We start from the raw sequence: 19,124 nt of genomic DNA on the forward strand, positions 1-19,124 counted from the left end.
ACCGGCGCCAATTAGTGCGCCGTGCTGTGATGTCGACGTCAAACCGGGATCAAATACAATAGGCGGAGCAGGAGGGCGGGGGACAGTGGGCGGTGGCCAGCGCAGCACCTCCCCTCTACCTTGCAGGGGCCAAGGAGAAGGCCGGCCACGCCCCCTCAGCCTCGTGACGTCAATCCCGCGCCGCGCCGCGCGTGTGAGGCGTAGCTCGCTAGCGTGTCACCCTTTTGCCCGTCGGCCCCCTGCCCCGCTGCAGCCGCTACCCCCGGGGGTCGGGTGGCCGCGTGGCCCGGTGCGCGCCGCGAAAGTCCGCGATCAGCGGACAGAGAGGTGCGTGCGCAACCCGGGGCGGGCTCCGGGAGGCCGGCCGCGCGTGGCCGGGGAGGCGAGGGCGGACGCATCGCGGTTGAAGGGGCCTCAGGGCGCGGCGCAGGTGAGCGTTCCAGCGACCCACGCAGGGTGGGAGGCGCGGAACAGGCCCAGTCCGCCAGGCGGTGTCCTGATGAAGGGGACTTCTGCGCGCCCACCCTGCCTGCTGCAGGCCCGGGAGTGGAGCGCGGTGTGACCATCTCTGCCCTCGAGCCTGAAGTTCTCTTTCTGCGGACTTGCCGCCTGCTCCATCCACGGCCTCCCAGGGGCTCTGCGGGGCGCGGCAGGCCGGGGATGACGTGCTGCTCCCTCAGCTGCAGCCTACTCAGCCTCTGGGTTCCATGCAGGAGTGGACCAGACCGCTGAACCAGTTAACGCGCCAATTAAAGCGAACCAATGAATGCATAATAGAAGGCGACGGTCATTAGAGGTTCGGATGCTGTGCTGCGGGTCCCTACTCGCGTCCGCGACTTTTTCGTGGAGATGTCCCTTGTGCTTCTCCATGTAGTGTATATCGTGTGGCCCTCTGCCTCCTTAAACTGTGAGCTCCATGGAGGCAGTGACAGACAGAGTCGTCTCTGGTCCTCAGATGTAGCACTTAGCAAGTCCTCAGTCGTTGTTTGATGTAGGTTACAAACCTGATGGTAGGATTAGATACTGTGTAAAGGATTCAGACTGTATGTTGACAGCCATGGAGGTGACCAGTGAATAGTTTAATATGAAAATGTAAGCAAAAGGGAGGCAGACACGATTTTCAGCTTGGGGGACAGAGAGTAGAAATGCCATGTCCCCAAATGGGGAGGGTTGGGGCTAGACATTTAGATCTAATCAGTGTATTAGTGATCTGCCTGGTCCTTGTAGTAAAGGGCCAAGAGGTGGATGGATGAAGGAGCAGGGGAAGGAAATGATGAGCTCATCATGAAGAAAGGGAGATGAATGATGAGCTCACCTTGGCAGGTGATTTTGAAAGCTCTGTGATTTGAGAGCTCAGGTTGTTTGCTGTGTTTGTCAGTTAGGGAAGTAGAAACCACACATTATTTCAACAGAATTTGATATGAAGAATTGATTAAATACCTATTGGAGGAACAAAAAGCAAAAGGGGTCAATGAAGTAAGATAAAAGGTAAACTGATAGAAGCAGCTACAACACGTAGCTAGGGCTTGGGTTCAAAGCAAGGGAAGATGTTGGGGTTATCAGAACCTAACCTTGGAGGAGAGGCACTGTCAAGATGGGACTCAGACTTCTGGTGTTGATACCTCCAGAATTCAGAGAAGCCCCTTGTTACTGGATTTCAGATGGCTGGAGAGGGGCCTGCCTGGTTAGTGCTGGTATCTCTGGGGAACAGTAAGATAACAGAAAAAAGTGAGTCCTTCTCAAGTCCTTCTGCCTTTACCATCCAGATTCTTATCCTTGGGTCTGTGGATGCCAGGGCTTCACAGGTTGTCAGTGAATAGAATCCAAGTTCAGAGGGAGGGATATGAAGACATTTGAATGATCTGATCATGGCAACAATAGTAGCATGATTATTATTAGATAAACTAGCGTGAAAGACGGACAGGAAACTACACATCTGGCCCCCTGTCTGTTCTCATCTCTTGCTACTCTGTCCCTTGCTTACTCTCCTATAGCCAGACATGCCAGTCATTCTTTCATCTCAGATCTACCCATCCTTTCAGATCTACGTCAGTGGTTATCTCTAGGATGTTAGAAGTTGAAATATATATAATTTTTATATGCTTGGAAAAACCTAAGCTTTTTAATAGAATTAGATCTAAATTAAAAACCTGCATAGTATAATACAGGTTCAAATAATTTCCAAAAGTTCTTGAATATAAATGTCACCAAAGCTTACAAAACCGTTGTCTGCCTTGATTTTCTTCCTCACTCCCACCGTATATGGTCTTGCCTTCCTCTTAACCCACATTATATGTTGTATCATTCATATTACACTTAACATTCTCTGCTGTGTAGTATAAGGATTAATGTCTTTATTCTTTCATTGTCATATGTATGAAATGCAAGGCAAGAGAATTTACCTTGGATTAAGGTGACAAGGCCAGTGTGGTCTGTGTAATTTCCACCCCTAGCATAAGTTAGGGACTTCCAATTATACGCTTTAAAGGGATCTGAATGTGAATATCCAGCACATTAACATTTATTTTTTTCCTCTCAGATAATGTTATGCAGTAGAACAAGTTTGATTTTGCCTGACCAAAATAGGTTTCCTGTTTATCATTCTTTTCTCACCTTTTCTATTGCGCTGGTAAAACCAGGCCAGGAAGGCAGAGTTATGTGAAATAGTGTTATCAGGTCATCAAGCTCCTCAAATGTTGGTCATCATTTTGAAGTAAATTGTTGTAATTTCACTGTCTTCTTTTCCCACTGAGAACAGTATTTTTCTTTATTTCTATATTTGATTTCAATTTTTATTTTTTAATGAAGATATAAAGTCAATTTATAAATAAATGTACGTGGTGATATTAATTTTATTCCAGATTTTCTTCAACTGCCAGGGTATATATATTGTTTTTTATATGATTTTATGAATCTGTCAGGTTGTAAAGATATCCTCATACGCAAAAATAAAACATTTTCCCATCCATTTTGTTCATTTCATCTTACCTGAGGAATAACCAATGTTAAATCTTTTTGAAGGAAAAACTCTGAAGTTTGAATCTTGCGTCTCTCACAGAGTAAGAATGTAAAATGTATTTCAGAACCTCAATTTGTAGACCATAGATATACACAGTTGGTCAGGTTGCTACCAAACATCCCTGTGTGGATTCAGATTAGGTCGGGTTTTTTTTTTCCCCTTGATTATTCTAACTACCACTTCCCTGCCCTCTGAATCATTTTGCTTATATGAGTGTCGTTTATCACCATTATGCTGTTTCCTTCTCTCAGAGAAATTAAAGCTTCATCAAGGGATATTTGTACTTTTCTCTTAGGAATCACTTCATCATGAGAAATCTAAAGTTACTTCAGACCCTGGAGTTCGGGGATATTCAGGCTCCGGGGAAACCTCAGTGCCTCTCTCTCCGAACTGAACAGGGGACAGTGCTCATTGGCTCAGAACATGGCCTGATAGAAGTAGACCCTGTCACGAGAGAAGTAAGTTATTGATAGCGCTAGCACTTGGTGTAACCTTGACTTGTCTTCTTCCAGACTTCCTTCCCCCGGATAGTCTTTACTGCAGATCTTACTGAATTCACATCCTCCTAAATGAACATTCTCTTTCCTTTGTATAGATGTCAGATTACACATAACTTATATAGTAACCTACGTTTAACTCTGCTTCTATTTTAAATTTAAGTTGACAAAACTCTGACCTCATATTTAGTGTGGGTGCCCCTGCTGTTTACCCTTTCTGTCATGTAAATGCTACTTAAAACAGTGGTTCTCAACTGTGAATGCAAATGAAAATTCCCCGTAGAGCTTTTAAAGCCGTTTCAGCCTCCATCCCTTAGCAGCTAAATCAGAATCTTTGCTGCTGGGTCCTGAGCATATGCATATTTAAAAGCTCTTTGGATTGCTTCTGATATCTTTTGTTAATTATATTTTGCTACTCATATATTTTAGGTGATTACATTCTCAGTCCCTTTTCCCCATGCTATGGAAATCTTAGAAACCCATAGTTATTAGCCTCATGTTTTATTGGACTTTTTTTAAGAGACTAGGCTTCTTGCTTTTGTTTAGTGTTTGCTTGGCAAAAAGGTCACATTAACTATTTTTCTTGTTAAAGATAGTAAAGTTGTGATATTTCTCAAATGAAAGTTTGGCTTTTAATCTGTAAAACATTTTTCAAAGCTTTTGTATTATAAAAAGCATTAAAAATATTTTATTTCTGGAAATGTTATGACGGGTTCTTGGAAGTAGATTCGCTTTATTTGCTTTTGTGTTTGTTTTGGTGAAAGGTGAAAAATGAAATTTCTTTAGTGGCAGAAGGCTTTCTCCCAGAGGACGGAAGTGGCAGCATTGTTGGTATTCAGGACTTGCTGGATCAGGAGTCTGTGTGTGTGGCCACAGCCCCCGGGGACGTTATACTCTGCAATCTCAGCACACACCAGGTAAGTGGAAGAGTCCAGTGAGGAGGAAATTTCAAGCATCCTCAAACACATCACTTGTTTTGTGTAGAAGTTTAAAATGTCAGGAGCCATAATATTTAAGTGTTTCGTGGATTAGAGGCTTTGCATTATGTATTTCTTTACAAAAGGTTATTGATATGACTTTAGCTGTATTTCAGGATTCTTCTAAAACTTAGTCTTGTCTGTTGACATAGCTGGAATGTGTTGGGAGTGTAGCCAGTGGTATCTCTGTCATGAGTTGGAGTCCTGACCAAGAGCTGGTGCTTCTTGCTACAGGTAAGCTTGTCACTGGTTCCTAACTCTGACTTTTATAAGACATGGCTCCTAATATCTTAGAAGCTTAAGTTTTAGGATGCTTTGATTTCAAAAAGTTTCCTTGAACAATGATACCAGCATTATAATCTAGAGGGAATGTGTTCTTTTTGACTTAAATTTTACCTCTGAACATATTGTTTTAAAAAATGGTTTCATGTAACTGTTTCAGTCTTTGGAAATGGCAAACAAAGTCGTAAAACCTAGAGAGATTACTAAGTCCCCAATTGTGGTTAAAAATGTCAGCAAAATTTATTTTATCCTACTCAAAGAGGAAGAGTTGCTATATAAGCAGATTCTGAAAATTGTTCTTACAGCTCTTTTAAGAGCTCTTACAAGTGCTTAAAAACTGCTCTCTTTCCTCTCAGTCTCTCTGAGTTCCTGTAAACTAGCACCCCTGCTGAGGTATACATTTGAAGAGGTATGTTGGTGACTAAAGTGTTGAAGTTCGTGGAGGAGGGCTGTGTGGACTCTTATGTTGGCTTTGCATAAATACATAAATAACTGAGAATAAATACCAGGTGACTTATGCACTCAAGGCTTTTTTTTGGATGAGAGTCACAGCATTTTGAATGAATTCTGTCTGCCCTGTTCTGACTACAAACTCCTCCACTCCAGCTCTGTAGCTTCCAGTGCCATAGATACTTATGGAATGGCAAAGGTGTTACATGAAAACAAAATCATTCTTGTTTGTGCCCTTCCAAGGTCAACAGACCCTAATTATGATGACAAAAGACTTTGAACCAATCATGGAACAGCAAATCCACCAGGATGATTTTGGTGAAAGTGAGTATAGCTTTGTTTGAAACATTTTGTGACCTGAAGTTCCGCTCAATTTTGATCGTTTTCTTGCACACTGATAGCCACATCATAAACCCAATGAGCTGTGAAGTGTAAACCCCCATTCGTTAAATGTCTGATAGCCCGGTTCCTTTAGCCCATCCCAGATCTTAAAAGGCATACCTCTGGTGCCTCTCCAGCTCTGAGAGTTGGTTTCGTCAGTAACCTGGGGAATAGAAATCGGTGCTTAAGGTCACCTAGATAGTTGTTGCCCAAACTCCAGGACAGGCTTAGGCTGGGGTTTCAATGCAAGGGACTATACTAGCTAGAAAAGGAGGTACAATTTTGGGGAGAAGACAAGATAGGTGGGACAGAAGGCTGATTTTTGTTCCTACTGATTAGACCTGAATGTACATTTTCTTGGGAACCATCAGATTGTTTTTCTGCTAAGATCTAGCTGGGGTGAGTTGGGCCTTAAGGCTGTGGGAGTATTGAAGGGGGAGAAGAGAGGAGATGCTTATTGAGTATAGGAAGCTCTGGCCAACATGAGGGCACCAAATAGCTGGCCTGATGGAGGAGAGAGAGGGGGAGGAGGTATTTTAACTTTTGCTGAGGTCTAACCTCATGCCTTCTTTCTCCACCTCTGAGAAATTATTTAGAAAACTGCTACTCATTTATTCATTGAAAAATAATTTATTTGTTCAGAAATAGTTTTGAATAGGTACCTGGCAGTGTGTTTGGTGCTATATAATTTGGCTCTTTCCTTGAGTGGTCCCGTTAGTACAAAAATAACATGATATGCAGGTGTTAGGGTCACATAAAGGGAAGAAGGGAGTGATGGAGAAGGAAGACCTCCCAGAAGAGGCCAACTTGAGCTGAGTCTTGGCTGAATTGTTATTGGGTAGATGAGAGTTGAGGGTAGGGGAGTGGTCCAGTCAAGTAAATTAGTCCATTCCAAGGCAGGGATGTTTCCTAGAAGCCTTCAGTACGTCATGGCTTATTCAGGCAACTGTCAGAGTACTGCTTCAGTATTGTTGGCCGGCAGGACATGAATGTGCAATGAAATAAGTGGGATAGATTTTCATTAAGTTTGGTAAGGGATTTGGACATTGAGTTATAGGTGATCAGCCATTGAAGGTTTTAATGATGCAAGATTGATTGGTGGAGAGGGAAGAGACTGGAGGCAGGAGGATAGGGTTACATTTTTGGAATTATTGGAGAGTTGTTTTTTTTTTTAAGATTGCACCTGAGCTGACATATGTTGCCCATCTTTTTTTTTTTCTTTTTCTCCACAAAGCCCCCCAGTACATAGTTGTATATTCTGATTGTGGGTCCCTCTGTTTGTGGCATGCGGGACACCACCTCAACACGACTTGATGAGTGGTGCCATGTCTGCACCCAGGGTCTGAACTGGGGGAACCCAGGGCCACCGAAGTGGAGCACGCGAACTCAACCACTTGGCCATGGGGCTTGCCCCTAAATTTTTTTAGAATATATGTGCATGGTTCCCCTCCTGCCCTAGCCATTTTGAGAAATACCAGTTTAGAAAGTGAAATAAACAGGCTTTGGGTATGTAAGGTGAGGAAGAGTTTAGTGGAACTGCAGCCAGAAGCTCAGGTGATGGAAATAAAGATGCCAGTAATGAGAGGGAAGGTGGGCAGTGCTGGCTTGCAGGGGGTATGTGGTGAGTTCTGTTTTGAATTTGTTTAAGAGCCATATGGGATCACCACATGGCGTAGGCAAATATTAGGGGCTGAAGCTCAGGAGAAGCCAAAGCTGTGGACTGGGAGTTGTTGGCATGTAGGGAATCTTTACAGTCTTGGGAGTAGATGAACTTGCTCAGGGGGCTGATAGGGCGCTGGAAGAGTCTAGGATCCAGGGTGGAACTCTGGGGCATCCAGCTTGGAGGACAGTCATAGAAGTAGTAACCAGCACACCATTGGGTAGGAAAGGGCACAGGCTAATCCCACTGGCTCTTCCCTAAGACGCTTAATAAAGTAAATCAAGGGAGAGGGAGTCCAAGTTAGGGTTGTAGATCTTAGAAATGTATTCTTCAGTATGAAAAGATCACTCTGTGGAGTGGTGCATAGATATTTTACCTCTAACCCAGGGGTTGACAGATTTGTTCTATAACAGGCTAGATAGTAAATATTTTCAGCTTCTCTGTTGGCAACTACTCAACTCTGCTGTTGTAGCGTGAAAGCAGTTATAGACAATACATAAAGGAATGGGTATGTCTGTGTTCCAGTAGAAGTTTATTTGTAAAAGCAGACACAGGCTGTAGTTTGCTGATCCTCTCTCACACCATCACTTGTTGTCTGATCCCATTGAGAAAGTTTTCTTGCTTCACTCCCTGCGCCTTTACCTCTCTGGAAACTTTCAGATGGAAGCCCAGGGGTGTGCACCAGGATAGGCATTGCTATTTGTGAACAGCAGCAGGGTGTGCTTTGAGGTCCTACAGTACTGGGATGTACCCATGCAAAGCAGTCTGGAAATGGTCATGCTCACCCATAATTGATAGAAATTATGAACAGCTCTGCTTCATCAGAATCCAAGTTAATGGCAGGAGGGAAGTATTGGGTCCTGGATCTGGCTGATGCTTTCAGGGTCATCTCTGTAGTACCTGTTGCAGGTAGATGCCGGATCCTCCAGGAACAGAGGACTGCGTTGTTCAGCAGCTCTAACTTCATATTTTACGTAAGAGAAGCAGCATGATTTGGGAAAGAACCTTAGCCTGAAAGGCAGACGTCCTGTGTTCTAATTTTGGTCTCTGCCACTAGAGGGGCTCAGTCTCTGTCTGTGTGAGGGGTGGAATTCCACAATCTTCAGTTGGATACATTTAGTCAATTGAATGCTTATGATCAGAATTTTGTTCCCAGCTCTTGTGTTGAGTTTTAAGTTTTGTTATCCATGGGCATATGTTATTTCTTCATGTTTCATTCTTCTTACTTGTAAAATGGGGCTTGCTGACTGTCATGAAGGGAATTCAGAATATATAAGACAGCAGTAAAGTGCTTTCTAAAATAAGAGCATTTAAAATTCTTTAAAATCACTGCTGCATATAATATGGAACATAGGTTTTTCAAATATTGACTGTGGTCAATTTATTGAGAGGTCTCAGAGGACCCAAGTAATTGCCAGTGGCTAACTTAATGAAGAATAGCAACAAAACTGCTTTTATTTCATTTCCTTTAGCTTATTGGTTGTCTTGCATGTTCTCAATCAATTGTTCTCTAGGCAAGTTTATCACTGTTGGATGGGGCAGGAAGGAGACGCAGTTCCATGGATCAGAAGGCAGGCAAGCGGCCTTTCAGGTGCAAATGGTAAGTTTGGCGTGATGGAGAAAGAACCTTGATTGGAACAACAGAAGTTGTGCCCCCCCCTCCCCAACTCTTAGGTGTCCAGTTACAGATCTCTTCTGCTTTGGTAAAACTGAAACTGTTTAGAGCCCTCAGGGAATGAGTCCTGCTAGAAAGATCTTTTTTTTTTATTGCTAAGTTCCTTTGTCATTTTTTTTTTCAGTGTAGAGAGTAATTATAACCAATATTCAGTTTAAAAAAGAAATCGCCACAGGTGAAAATGACACGGTGTATCCCTTCCTGACACCTTCCCTTCCTCCCCAGCAGGAGCTGCTGTTCTGCATTCACTGTCGATCATTCACATGCATGTTTTTATATTTTCGGACATGTGTATATGTTAGATACTAATTCTCATTTTTCCTTTTGGATGAAGCTCTTTGTTTTCTTTCTTTCTGACATACATTTTGAACATAGAGCTATAGGATTTATTGATAATAAATCAAATGTGGGATGTGAGACACAAGAATTGAGGATGATCCCACAATTTGGACCTGAGCAAATGGAAGCATTTTATTTATATTTTATGTAGAAATTTCCATTAGCTGCCTTTCTAAGGTAGATGAATCAATAACACACTCCCATTTACATTTTGCCTCCTTAATTATTTCTAGCCATATTCCATGTGACTTGTATTTCATCTCTTAAACCTTCACTAGAGGACGTTTGTGTTCTCTACCACAGGGCAGTTTCGTTGAGAATAAATCTTGTTAGGCTGCCTGTGTACTCCCTACTGTGCAGACTGTGGCACTGGCACCATTCTGACATAGCCTATCACTGGAATGTGATGATGGATGCTCAGGTGGTCATTTGTCCCTCACCCTGCTAAGTTGGCTTCTGTCTTCAAGGCCTTCGGGATTGAGATGCAGGTGGCACTGGAGAGTTTCTTTCTCCTGTACTGCGGAACGCAGGACTCTTCCATGTTTTCATCACTGCTGCTGGCTTTATCACCTCTGGCTCTTCTCTGCCCTCTTTCCTCTTATCTCCTTAACTCTTCTGTGCACTGTTGTGAAGCTTACACAATAATCAAATAAACAGAACTCTACCCTCTTAGATTTAGGCAAACAGAACATTTATTTCCTTATCATAGTTACCTGATAGATTCCTCAGATCGTTATTTTTAATATCTAGATCTGCAGCTATTTTCCTCTGTTGCTATGCTTTGAGGCCACTTTTTTAACACCCAAAGAAGGATTTTGTTTAGTTTTAAGTTCTTTTCTCGTTTCTTGATGGTTTCTGAGTCTAAGAGGCCTTCTGGAAGGGTTCCTGAAGATTCTATGAAGCTGTTTTTCTAGATGGCTTAAATCTCATATAAAAGATTTAACTTTAATAGCCTGAGGCTTGTTTTGTTCTGGGCCATTTAAATCCCCCAGTAATATTTGTGTTACCTCCTGTCTTTAGCACGAATCTGCTTTGCCCTGGGATGACCATAGACCACGAGTTACCTGGCGTGGTGATGGACAGTTTTTTGCTGTGAGTGTTGTTTGCCCAGACACAGGTATGGAAATAAATTGCACTAAAACAAAACAATTTTTATCTTACTTCAGTCCGGGAGAGTTTTCTTCCTTTTACTTTGAGGGTTTTTTGAAATTACACATATGAGGTAAAGATGTTCTGCTTTAGGTGTTAAATGAATTTAGAGCTAAGAGCTAGAAGAGTTCTTTGAGGCCATCTGGTCCAGCCTCCTACCTGTTGGATACAATTTTTTAACAAGATAATCTGAGTGGCTTTGTAAGACCATGACAGTTTTTATTAGTAAGAAAGGCATTTGAACAGTTAGGACTTGACAGCATTTATAACGTTTTAAGTTTGCTTTTAACTCTGCCTGTTGCACAGGAGCTCGGAAGGTCCGAGTGTGGAATCGAGAGTTTGCTTTACAATCAACCAGTGAACCGGTGGCAGGCCTGGGACCAGCTCTGGCTTGGAAGTGAGTGGGAGAAGAAACTTGTAACTTCCTGCTCCGAGAGTTTCTTGGAACTGGGATGGGGCTGGTGGTACCTGTTGAATATTGGTGTTTATGTAACACAAAAGGATATTTACTTTTCCTCATTTGGCTATAAGCCTGAATCCTTTCCTTTTTTTTATTTTCTGAAGTCTAGATTTTGAATAGTAGATTCTGAGCTGCTTCACAGATCTCAGCATTCTGAGGCCCACACATTTTGCAGGTTTCAGCTAGGGCCTATATGAAGCCACTGTGTAAAACAGAAAATGGTGCTTAGAAGGGAAGTCACTGTCTGCAAGGCTCTGTGAGGCAGTGAAGCTTTGGGGAAAACTTGGGAAAGGGCTTTCTTCCTCTGTGCAGACTCACACTAGGATCTGCTTGCTGAGGAACATGCAGGCTGGATTCATGCCCTGTTCACCTCTTGGCCCACTACCCTTATGTAGGTCACAGCCTGCCTGTGATATGCAGTTGCCCTGATTATAGATACAAGAGAGATCTCCTCTGTGTCAGTAGCATCTGTTATATGCAAAACCGTGAGGTCTCTAGGTTTTAGACATCTTCTTTCATGCCGGTATTTGAGTGGCAATTGGATGACAGAGCAAAGAGAGAAAAGTATTTGAATTAAATCTCTAGAGACATGGGGCCGGCCCATGGCCAAGTGGTTAAGTTCATGCCCTCCGCTTCAGCGGCCCAGGGTTTCGCTGGTTCAGATCCTGGGCGCGGACATGGCACCACTCATCAGGCCACGGTGATGTGGCGTCCCACATGCTACAACTAGAAGGACCCACAACTAAAATATACAACTATGTACTGGGGGGACTTGGGGAGAAAAAGCAGGAAAAAAAAAAGGAAGGCTGGCAACAGTTGTTAGCTCATGTGCCAATCTTTACAAAAGAAAAAAAAACAAAAACGAGACAAATATAAAAAAGATGAGACGATTGAGGTGTTTTCAGTAGATTGAGAAGTCTTAAAAAATACCTACCTGAGCATGGAGTATTTGCTGAAGTCATGTAATTGAAGGAGAAAGGTTATGGTTCTATAGGACATTATATTAGGAATGTTTTAAATAATTAATTTGTTTTTTAAAAAGTCACCCAGTGCGGTCTGAATCTGTAAGGTTGTGAGGGTAAATTAGGAAGAGGTAGTCTTTCCTCTGGGCAGGTATAGTCACACACTAGGGTGACTGCTTCCCAAGAGACACATGGGATTTAAAACTTCCTTAGATGGAGATTTTTTGTTTTCGCTGGAAAAGTCGTTTCTCTGGATTTCAGCCTATTACTTAGCCCGCTGGGTGTGCTGTCAGATGCTCTAACGCTCTGCGTTTGCTTCAAGGCCCTCAGGCAGTTTGATTGCGTCTACACAGGATAAACCAAATCAGCATGATGTTGTGTTTTTTGAGAAAAATGGACTTCTCCATGGACATTTTACACTTCCTTTCCTCAAAGATCAGGTTAAGGTAGGTACCTGTGTTGTTTCACCATCAAATTTGAAGGGCTTTCCATAGCTAGAGAGGTTTGTATTTGATGTGGGTATGTAGATAGAAGCTCCAGAGTAGATACTAATGAAAATAGTGGCTTCTTATAATTGATTTGTGTGTGTGTGAAAGAGAAATTGTCTTTCTTAAGGAGATTTTGCAAAGAAGAAATCACATTTCTTCTCCACCCTAGATAAACACAGACCAGAAACAGAAATGCTAATTTTTATTGTTTATTTTGACAAAAACATAATTTTTCTGGTGATAAAAATACTTTTCTTTGATAACATTTAAACCTTAAGCAGTTTGTGTACCATTAGGATCTTTACTGGTGTGGAAATACATCAAATGGTAATCTTTAATTATGTAAAAATTTAAATGTAAGTCTAAATTAAATAAGAAATTTAAACTGAAAGTTAAAATTTAAAAGTTGAGAGAAGAGTATAATGATTTCCCATTTATCTACTGTTTACTTTCAAGAGATACCAGCATTTGGCAAAGTTGTTTTTCTGTATCTACCACTCTTTGGCTTATACACACACACACACACACACACGTTTTCATTTCCTGGGGTTTTTAATTCTAGAAATCTCATTTTCAGTATTCATTTCTAATAGTTAAGAACATTTTCCTTTGCATACCCACAATTCTATTGTCACACCTTACAAGTTAGTAATAATTCCTTAGTATTGTCTAATACTTAGTCTATATTCGAATTTTCTTGTCTAAAAATGTCAACTTGCATTAGGTTGTTAAGTGTCTTAAGTCTTTAAGCATAATGTGTTTTCTGAAGTCCTCTATATGTAATGAGATACTACGCAGATTTGTTTAATGACTGTAGGTTAGTAATTTGCAGCTAAGGATCACCTCAAGTATGGGATTCTTTGGTTAGTGAAAGCAGGGAATTCAGCTATAGTAAAGATTTTGAAGTAAATACATAAAGGCCAGTGACAGGTCTTTTTTCCCTCCTAGGTAAATGATCTGCTCTGGAATGCAGATTCTGCTGTGCTTGCAGTTTGGCTGGAAGACCTTCAGAGGGAAGAAAATGCCAATCTAAAAGCCTATGGTAAAACAGCTGTGGTATCTCAGCCTTATGCCCCGTAAAATGTCGATAATAGTAGGCTGTGGGGTTGCCTGTATCCCTTCTACTTAGTTCTGTAGAGTAATCAAAGATAGCTGAGGGGGTAGGTGGAGATGAGGGAGTGGTTAGGTTTTGATTATTTGTGGATTTCAGTCATGTGTCAGGGTTCTCTAGAGACATGGAATCAGGGCAGGTTGACAGGTTGGAAAATCAATTGAGTTGGTGTTGCAGTCTTGAGTCCAAAATCTGTAGGCTAGCCTGCAGTCTGGAAACTCAGACAGGATTCTGTGTTATGGTCTTGGGGCAGAATTTCTTCTTCTCTGGGAAACCTCAATTTTTGCTCCTTAGGCCATAAACTCTTTCCATGAGACCCACCTACATTATGGGGGGTAATCTGCTGTAGTTAAAGTCAGCTGACTGTAAAGGTTAATCACATCTACAAGATACCTTCCCAGAAACATGTAGACTAGTGTTTGATCAAACAACTAGACGTTACAGCTTGGCCAAGTTGACATAAAAAGTTAACTATCGCAAGCCATCAGTGCTTTCTCTTCGTGGGTGGTATTACTGCAGGAGATGAAAACGTTAGCGAAGGGATTATTGTGGAAGTGAAGGAGAAATGGGATTGGATATAAGTAAGAATCTTCTCTCTGTAGCTTTTAAGTTGTAAACCAGATTGTAAATATGTATCTTTCAGTGTTTATGTAATATGTGAAAACGTTGGAAAATAAAGATAAGGAAAAGCAAGTTATTCTGTAATTCTATCACTCGGTAATAATCACTATTAAAATTTTGTCTTCCGCATTTTATGTGTACATAGCTATGATCTCATTTTTGTTAGATAGGTATGATACAGCAGTTTTGCAACTTGCTTTTACACTATGTTGCAAATATTTCCACTTCAGACATCCATCTGCATCATTTTAAATTGCTATATAATATTGATTTGTGCCACAGTTTATTAAATCCCATGCTATTAGACATTTAAAGTTTTGTAATTTTTCGCTGTCATCAACAGCAATGCACTGAACATTTTTGTTTATAAGTCTTCTTACCTACTTTTTTCTAAGTGGCTTTCAAACTTTTTAATCAATAGAACTTTTTCTTTAACTGAAATGTTAAGGAACTCATTCATTCATTCAACACAATAGTCTTCAACCCTGGCTGCACCTTTAGGGAAAAAAATGCTGTCCAGGCCTCATCTCAGAGTTAGATTCAGTGTGTTGGAATGGGGGATTATACATCAGTATTTAATTTAAAAAACAAAAGGCTTCCAGGTGATTTTTAGTGTGCAGCGAGAGTTGAGAACCACTCGTTAATGAGGCTGTCAAGGGCTGGCGTAGTGATAGGCTCAGGATAGAAGTGTTGCATGAGAACAGCCATGGCATCGTTCCTCAAGAACATAAATATGTGGTCTAACTTAACCAGCTCACAGCTAGGTAGAAGTAATAGCCTGGTTAGAAAACTAGATTAGGTTTGCTGTGTTTGCTGAGTTAAGCATTATGAGCAGGGAGATGTTTAAAGAAAAGAAATTCCTTTATATAATTAAAAGTTTCATTTATGTGTGTCATCTGTTTAATAAAGGTTGGTTTTGACGTGATTAGGTGTTTTTTTTTTTTTACCAATTTTATTGAGATATAATTGACATTTAACATTGTGTACATTTAAGATGTACAATGTGATGATTTGATACATGTTTATATTTTGTGAAATATAATCAGGTTGGTTAGGGCATCCTTCACTTCACATAATTTCCATTTCTGTTGTTATGGCGAGAACATTTAGGATTTACTCTTTTAGTAACTTTTAGATATTAACTATAATCATCACGGTGTACGTTAGATCTCCAGAACTTATTCATCTTATAACTGAAAGTTTGTACCCTTTGACCAATGTCTTCTCAGTTCCCCCATCCCTCAAGATTAAGTCTTGTTCTTTTAATAGATGTTGGAAAGGGTAATTGCCTGCTAATCTCCTTTGGACAACTAAATCATAGTTAATACCAGATAGTCTTGGACATAATTGCACACAAAGCACTTGGAAGAAAATCAACATCTTAAGCCTAATACAGCGTAGTGATGCTGGTCTCGTACTCTTGGATTAAGTGTTAATACTTTAATTGCTAAATTTTTATGAAAAAATAATGTTCACTAAAACACTGTCTTATCGTAGTAGCTTTCCATCCTCATGATCATAAAGTTCGAAGGTAGAGGGAAGAAAAACTATGTGTGCTTGTGACTTTGTTGATGCTTGACGTTTTATCCCCCTGGAAAACTACCTTTTAACAATTATTGTTAATATTACTATTTTAGTGAAGAGGCTGACCAGGAACGGTCATTTGAGAAAGAAAAGATTGCTTCCATCCTCCTCTAGCAAGTGGTATGAAGTTTGGTCCCTTGGCCTCTGATGCTCTTCCTTTCATTTGCCCTTGCAGTTCAGCTATGGACTGTTGGAAACTATCACTGGTATCTCAAGCAAAGTCTGCCCTTCAGCACCTCTGGGAAGAGCAAGATTGTGTCTCTGATGTGGGACCCAGTGACCCCATACCGGCTGCATGTGCTCTGTCAGGGCTGGCATTACCTCTGCTATGACTGGCACTGGACGACTGACCGGAGCTTGGGAGATAATTCAAGTGACATGGCAAATGTGGCAGTCATTGATGGAAGTAAGCAGCTGGAAAACGTGTCCATGAGGCCACAAGGGGTCCTGAGCCCACTGCCTGCAGACCTAGTGGTTTCACTGAAACAGTGGGGAATTTTTGTTTGATTGGTTGTTTTGGTGGTTTGGTTTATTTTTATTTATTTGTTGTTTTGTGTTCGATTGGATGGGGTGCCCTTTGGTGGGACTTCCACTCTCTTGAGAACGATATTTCCTCCTCTCCTCCCCAATTCCCTACTGAAGACATTGACAATTTTCACCTTGAGTAGAGAAGAAGACAGCAGTCGTCTTGCATTTTTGGGCGTGTTGGCCTTGTCTTTTTGCCCTGACATAGATGTACATTGACCCTTGCACCACTCCAGTTGTGTTCCTTTGTTTTCTGATAAAATACTTGTCAATTACGTACCTCTCCAATATGTTCAGTTTAAGTCTGTCTAGTGTGAGAACTGGGTTGGTGTTTTATAATTAGGTTGAGGGGGTTTTTTTTGGTGAGGGGGAGGAAATTGGGGAGAGGAATAGTCACTTGAATAGACAGTTTACTTACTGCTGATAACATAAAGGAAGACTCACTTCTGAGATTGTAATGTGAGTTGTGCTAATTTATGTTCTATGAGGGCGTAATACTAGTTTTACAATCATATGTTCTGTATAGAGAACTTAGTCAGAGATAGCTTATTACCAAATCCGTGCATAGGAAAGTGCTTTAAGGATTTTGAAGGGAATCATTCCCATGGTTTAGTCTGGCTTGATTGCAGGCCCAGGTTTAAAGCTAGAACTCTGACCTCTTGCCATTTTTCTCTAGTCCCTGGCACTTGAAACCTCTAAGCCCAGAATGAACTGTTCTAGGCCTGGAGGTGACAATAGCCAGATATAGACAGAGCCCTGACACTTACTTTTCTCCCTGTACTGTGTTTAAGCTTATTCGTGATAAAAACACCAAAAATTATTTTTAAGAAATACTGTATATTTTCCACCACCATCATTAGTTAGTGGTACCGTGCTGTTCAGATGCCTTATTTATTTATTTATTTTTTGGTGAGGAAGATTGGCCCTGAGCTAACATCTATTGCCAGTATTCCTCTTTGCTTGAGGAAGATTGTCACTGAGGTAACATCTGTCCTACTCTTCCTCTATTTTGTCTGTGGGCTGCAGCCTCAGCATGGCTTGATGAGTGGTGTGTAGGTCTGTGCTTGGGATCCAAACCTGTGAACCCTGGGCCACCAAAGCAGAGCACATGAACTTAACCACTATGCCACCAACCGGCCCCTCAGATGCCTTATTTTTGCAAATTGAGCATCCATGTGTCTAATCCTCCTTCTCTTTCTCTCTCACTTGCAGATAGGGTATTGGTAACTGTCTTCCGGCTGAGTGTAGTTCCACCACCCATGTGCTCCTACCGACTGCTGCTCCCACACTCCGTGAATCAAGTCGTGTTCTCTGTGCACCCAGAAAAGAGTAATGACCTCGCTATCCTAGATGCCAGTAACCAGATTTCTGTTTATAAATGTGGTATGTTGAAAAACCAAGATGTTATCAAGATGTTCTGAATCAAGTTCCTCCTACAAAGGGAAATTATAGTTTGGTGTTGCCTTAGCTCTAGTTACTAGAAATTTTGAAGTTTGTAATTAGTCATTATCTTTATGATATTTAATTGGCTTTTGGGTTTTTTGGGGGAGTTTCAATCCTACTCTGGCTTATAAGAACAATTCCTTTCTCTTTATTGAATTGAAAACTCAGTTATTTAAGAGTAACATTCAGTCCCGGAAATAACTGCATCCATTGTGTCTCTAACTTGTTTTACGCTTGTCATTGCCTTTGCATATATTTTCAGTTGATCTCACAGTTTTGCTAGGAGCTGTGTCAGAGATGGAGTTTTCCTGTTTTATAGATGAGGGAACAAAATACCAGAGGATTTGCAGTTTGCATGAGCAAGAATGGACAAGGACCTCAACTTAGGTGTTCTAGTTTCTAATCCAGTTGTCCTATACTCCAATTGCTGTCAGTTTCTAGTTGCTTTCCTGATATACTGGAAGAATCTGAAATTTGTTTTTGTTTGTAAATTCTGTGGTCCTGTTGTAAAGTATACTAGCACATGACACTGGTAGCCTTTTTTTTCAAATACGTTTTGAATTCTCAGCCTGAAAGGCAGGGAAAGATTGAAGAAAGAGGTTAAGATGTGATTATTTTCTAGATTCCTTTATTTGTAAAGTTGATTACCTTCTAGAAGTCATTAAATGCAGGACCGCCCCATCCCCTTAGTATTGGGAAAAATGTTTGTAGTTTACTATTGTATTTGCATTTTTGTTTTCTAGGTGATAGTCAAAGTGTGGACCCTACAGTGAAACTGGGAGCTGTGGGTGGAAATGGATTTAAAGTTTCCCTTAGAACACCTCATCTAGAAAAGAGATACAAGTAGGTTGTTCTTAATTATCTTGATCTCTTGGAACGGAAACAGCCAGCATTTAGTCCTAAATTCAGCCAACTGTTATTATTCTGTGCCTGTTGCTGTGTGGAACAAGAAGTAGATAGAACACTTGGGCCCTGGTTTTTCAGCCTGGTTGGGAAAGCCAATTACTTGTATATCTGAATGCCATATATACCGACAGGTGGCAGTGGAGCACAAGCCATAAGCTGGCCTAGAACCATTCCCCTGTCAGCTCTTGGTTCTCCAGGGAAAATCACATGGGAAAGATGGAGATGAAGATGATCGGGCGGAGTAGCATTTGCTTACGTAATGAGGATGCATACGTTTGTTAACATATGGCTCACCTAATGCACTGTCTGTCTTTGCATCATCCCATACTCCAGAACTTATGGTTGCTGGGCTTTGAGGCTCCCAGGTTGGAAATCAGAATGCATTTTCCCACCGTAAAACTGTAAAACAATATTATAGATGACTTGGTATAATTGAATACTTCAGGTACATACAGGTATTGTAAAATGACCCAGAAGCCAAGTTGTTAATTATAATGCCACTTCTGTAAGAATGCAGGATTTGATTCTATTCTATTTGATAAGCCCTATGTCCTTAATTATTGCGCTACTCTACCTCCTGGGAGCATTTATTCAT

At 41.2% G+C, this 19,124-nt stretch overlaps 1 protein-coding gene across 4 annotated transcripts in view; it reads left to right on the plus strand.

Moving 5' to 3' along the window:
• The first annotated feature begins 16 nt into the window (after positions 1–16).
• Positions 17–19,124, plus strand: part of ELP1 (elongator acetyltransferase complex subunit 1) — a 52,004-nt gene continuing 32,896 nt past the window's right edge. The window contains exons 1-13 of one of the 4 annotated variants that reach the window (XM_014834467.3): positions 17–430; positions 3,315–3,477; positions 4,281–4,433; positions 4,646–4,727; positions 5,469–5,549; positions 8,781–8,866; positions 10,301–10,397; positions 10,736–10,826; positions 12,174–12,297; positions 13,288–13,381; positions 15,831–16,061; positions 17,393–17,563; positions 18,367–18,466. In XM_014834467.3, the coding sequence (XP_014689953.2) occupies positions 3,328–3,477; positions 4,281–4,433; positions 4,646–4,727; positions 5,469–5,549; positions 8,781–8,866; positions 10,301–10,397; positions 10,736–10,826; positions 12,174–12,297; positions 13,288–13,381; positions 15,831–16,061; positions 17,393–17,563; positions 18,367–18,466 (1,460 nt within the window). In that variant the 5' untranslated portion in view covers positions 17–430; positions 3,315–3,327. The remainder of the gene's footprint in view (positions 431–3,314; positions 3,478–4,280; positions 4,434–4,645; positions 4,728–5,468; positions 5,550–8,780; positions 8,867–10,300; positions 10,398–10,735; positions 10,827–12,173; positions 12,298–13,287; positions 13,382–15,830; positions 16,062–17,392; positions 17,564–18,366; positions 18,467–19,124) is intronic. The other 3 variants (XM_044779086.2, XM_070519069.1, XM_014834469.3) reach the window with 3 other exon arrangements.

This window comes from Equus asinus, chromosome 10, assembly GCF_041296235.1.
Source record: "Equus asinus isolate D_3611 breed Donkey chromosome 10, EquAss-T2T_v2, whole genome shotgun sequence".
NCBI lineage: Eukaryota > Metazoa > Chordata > Mammalia > Perissodactyla > Equidae > Equus > Equus asinus.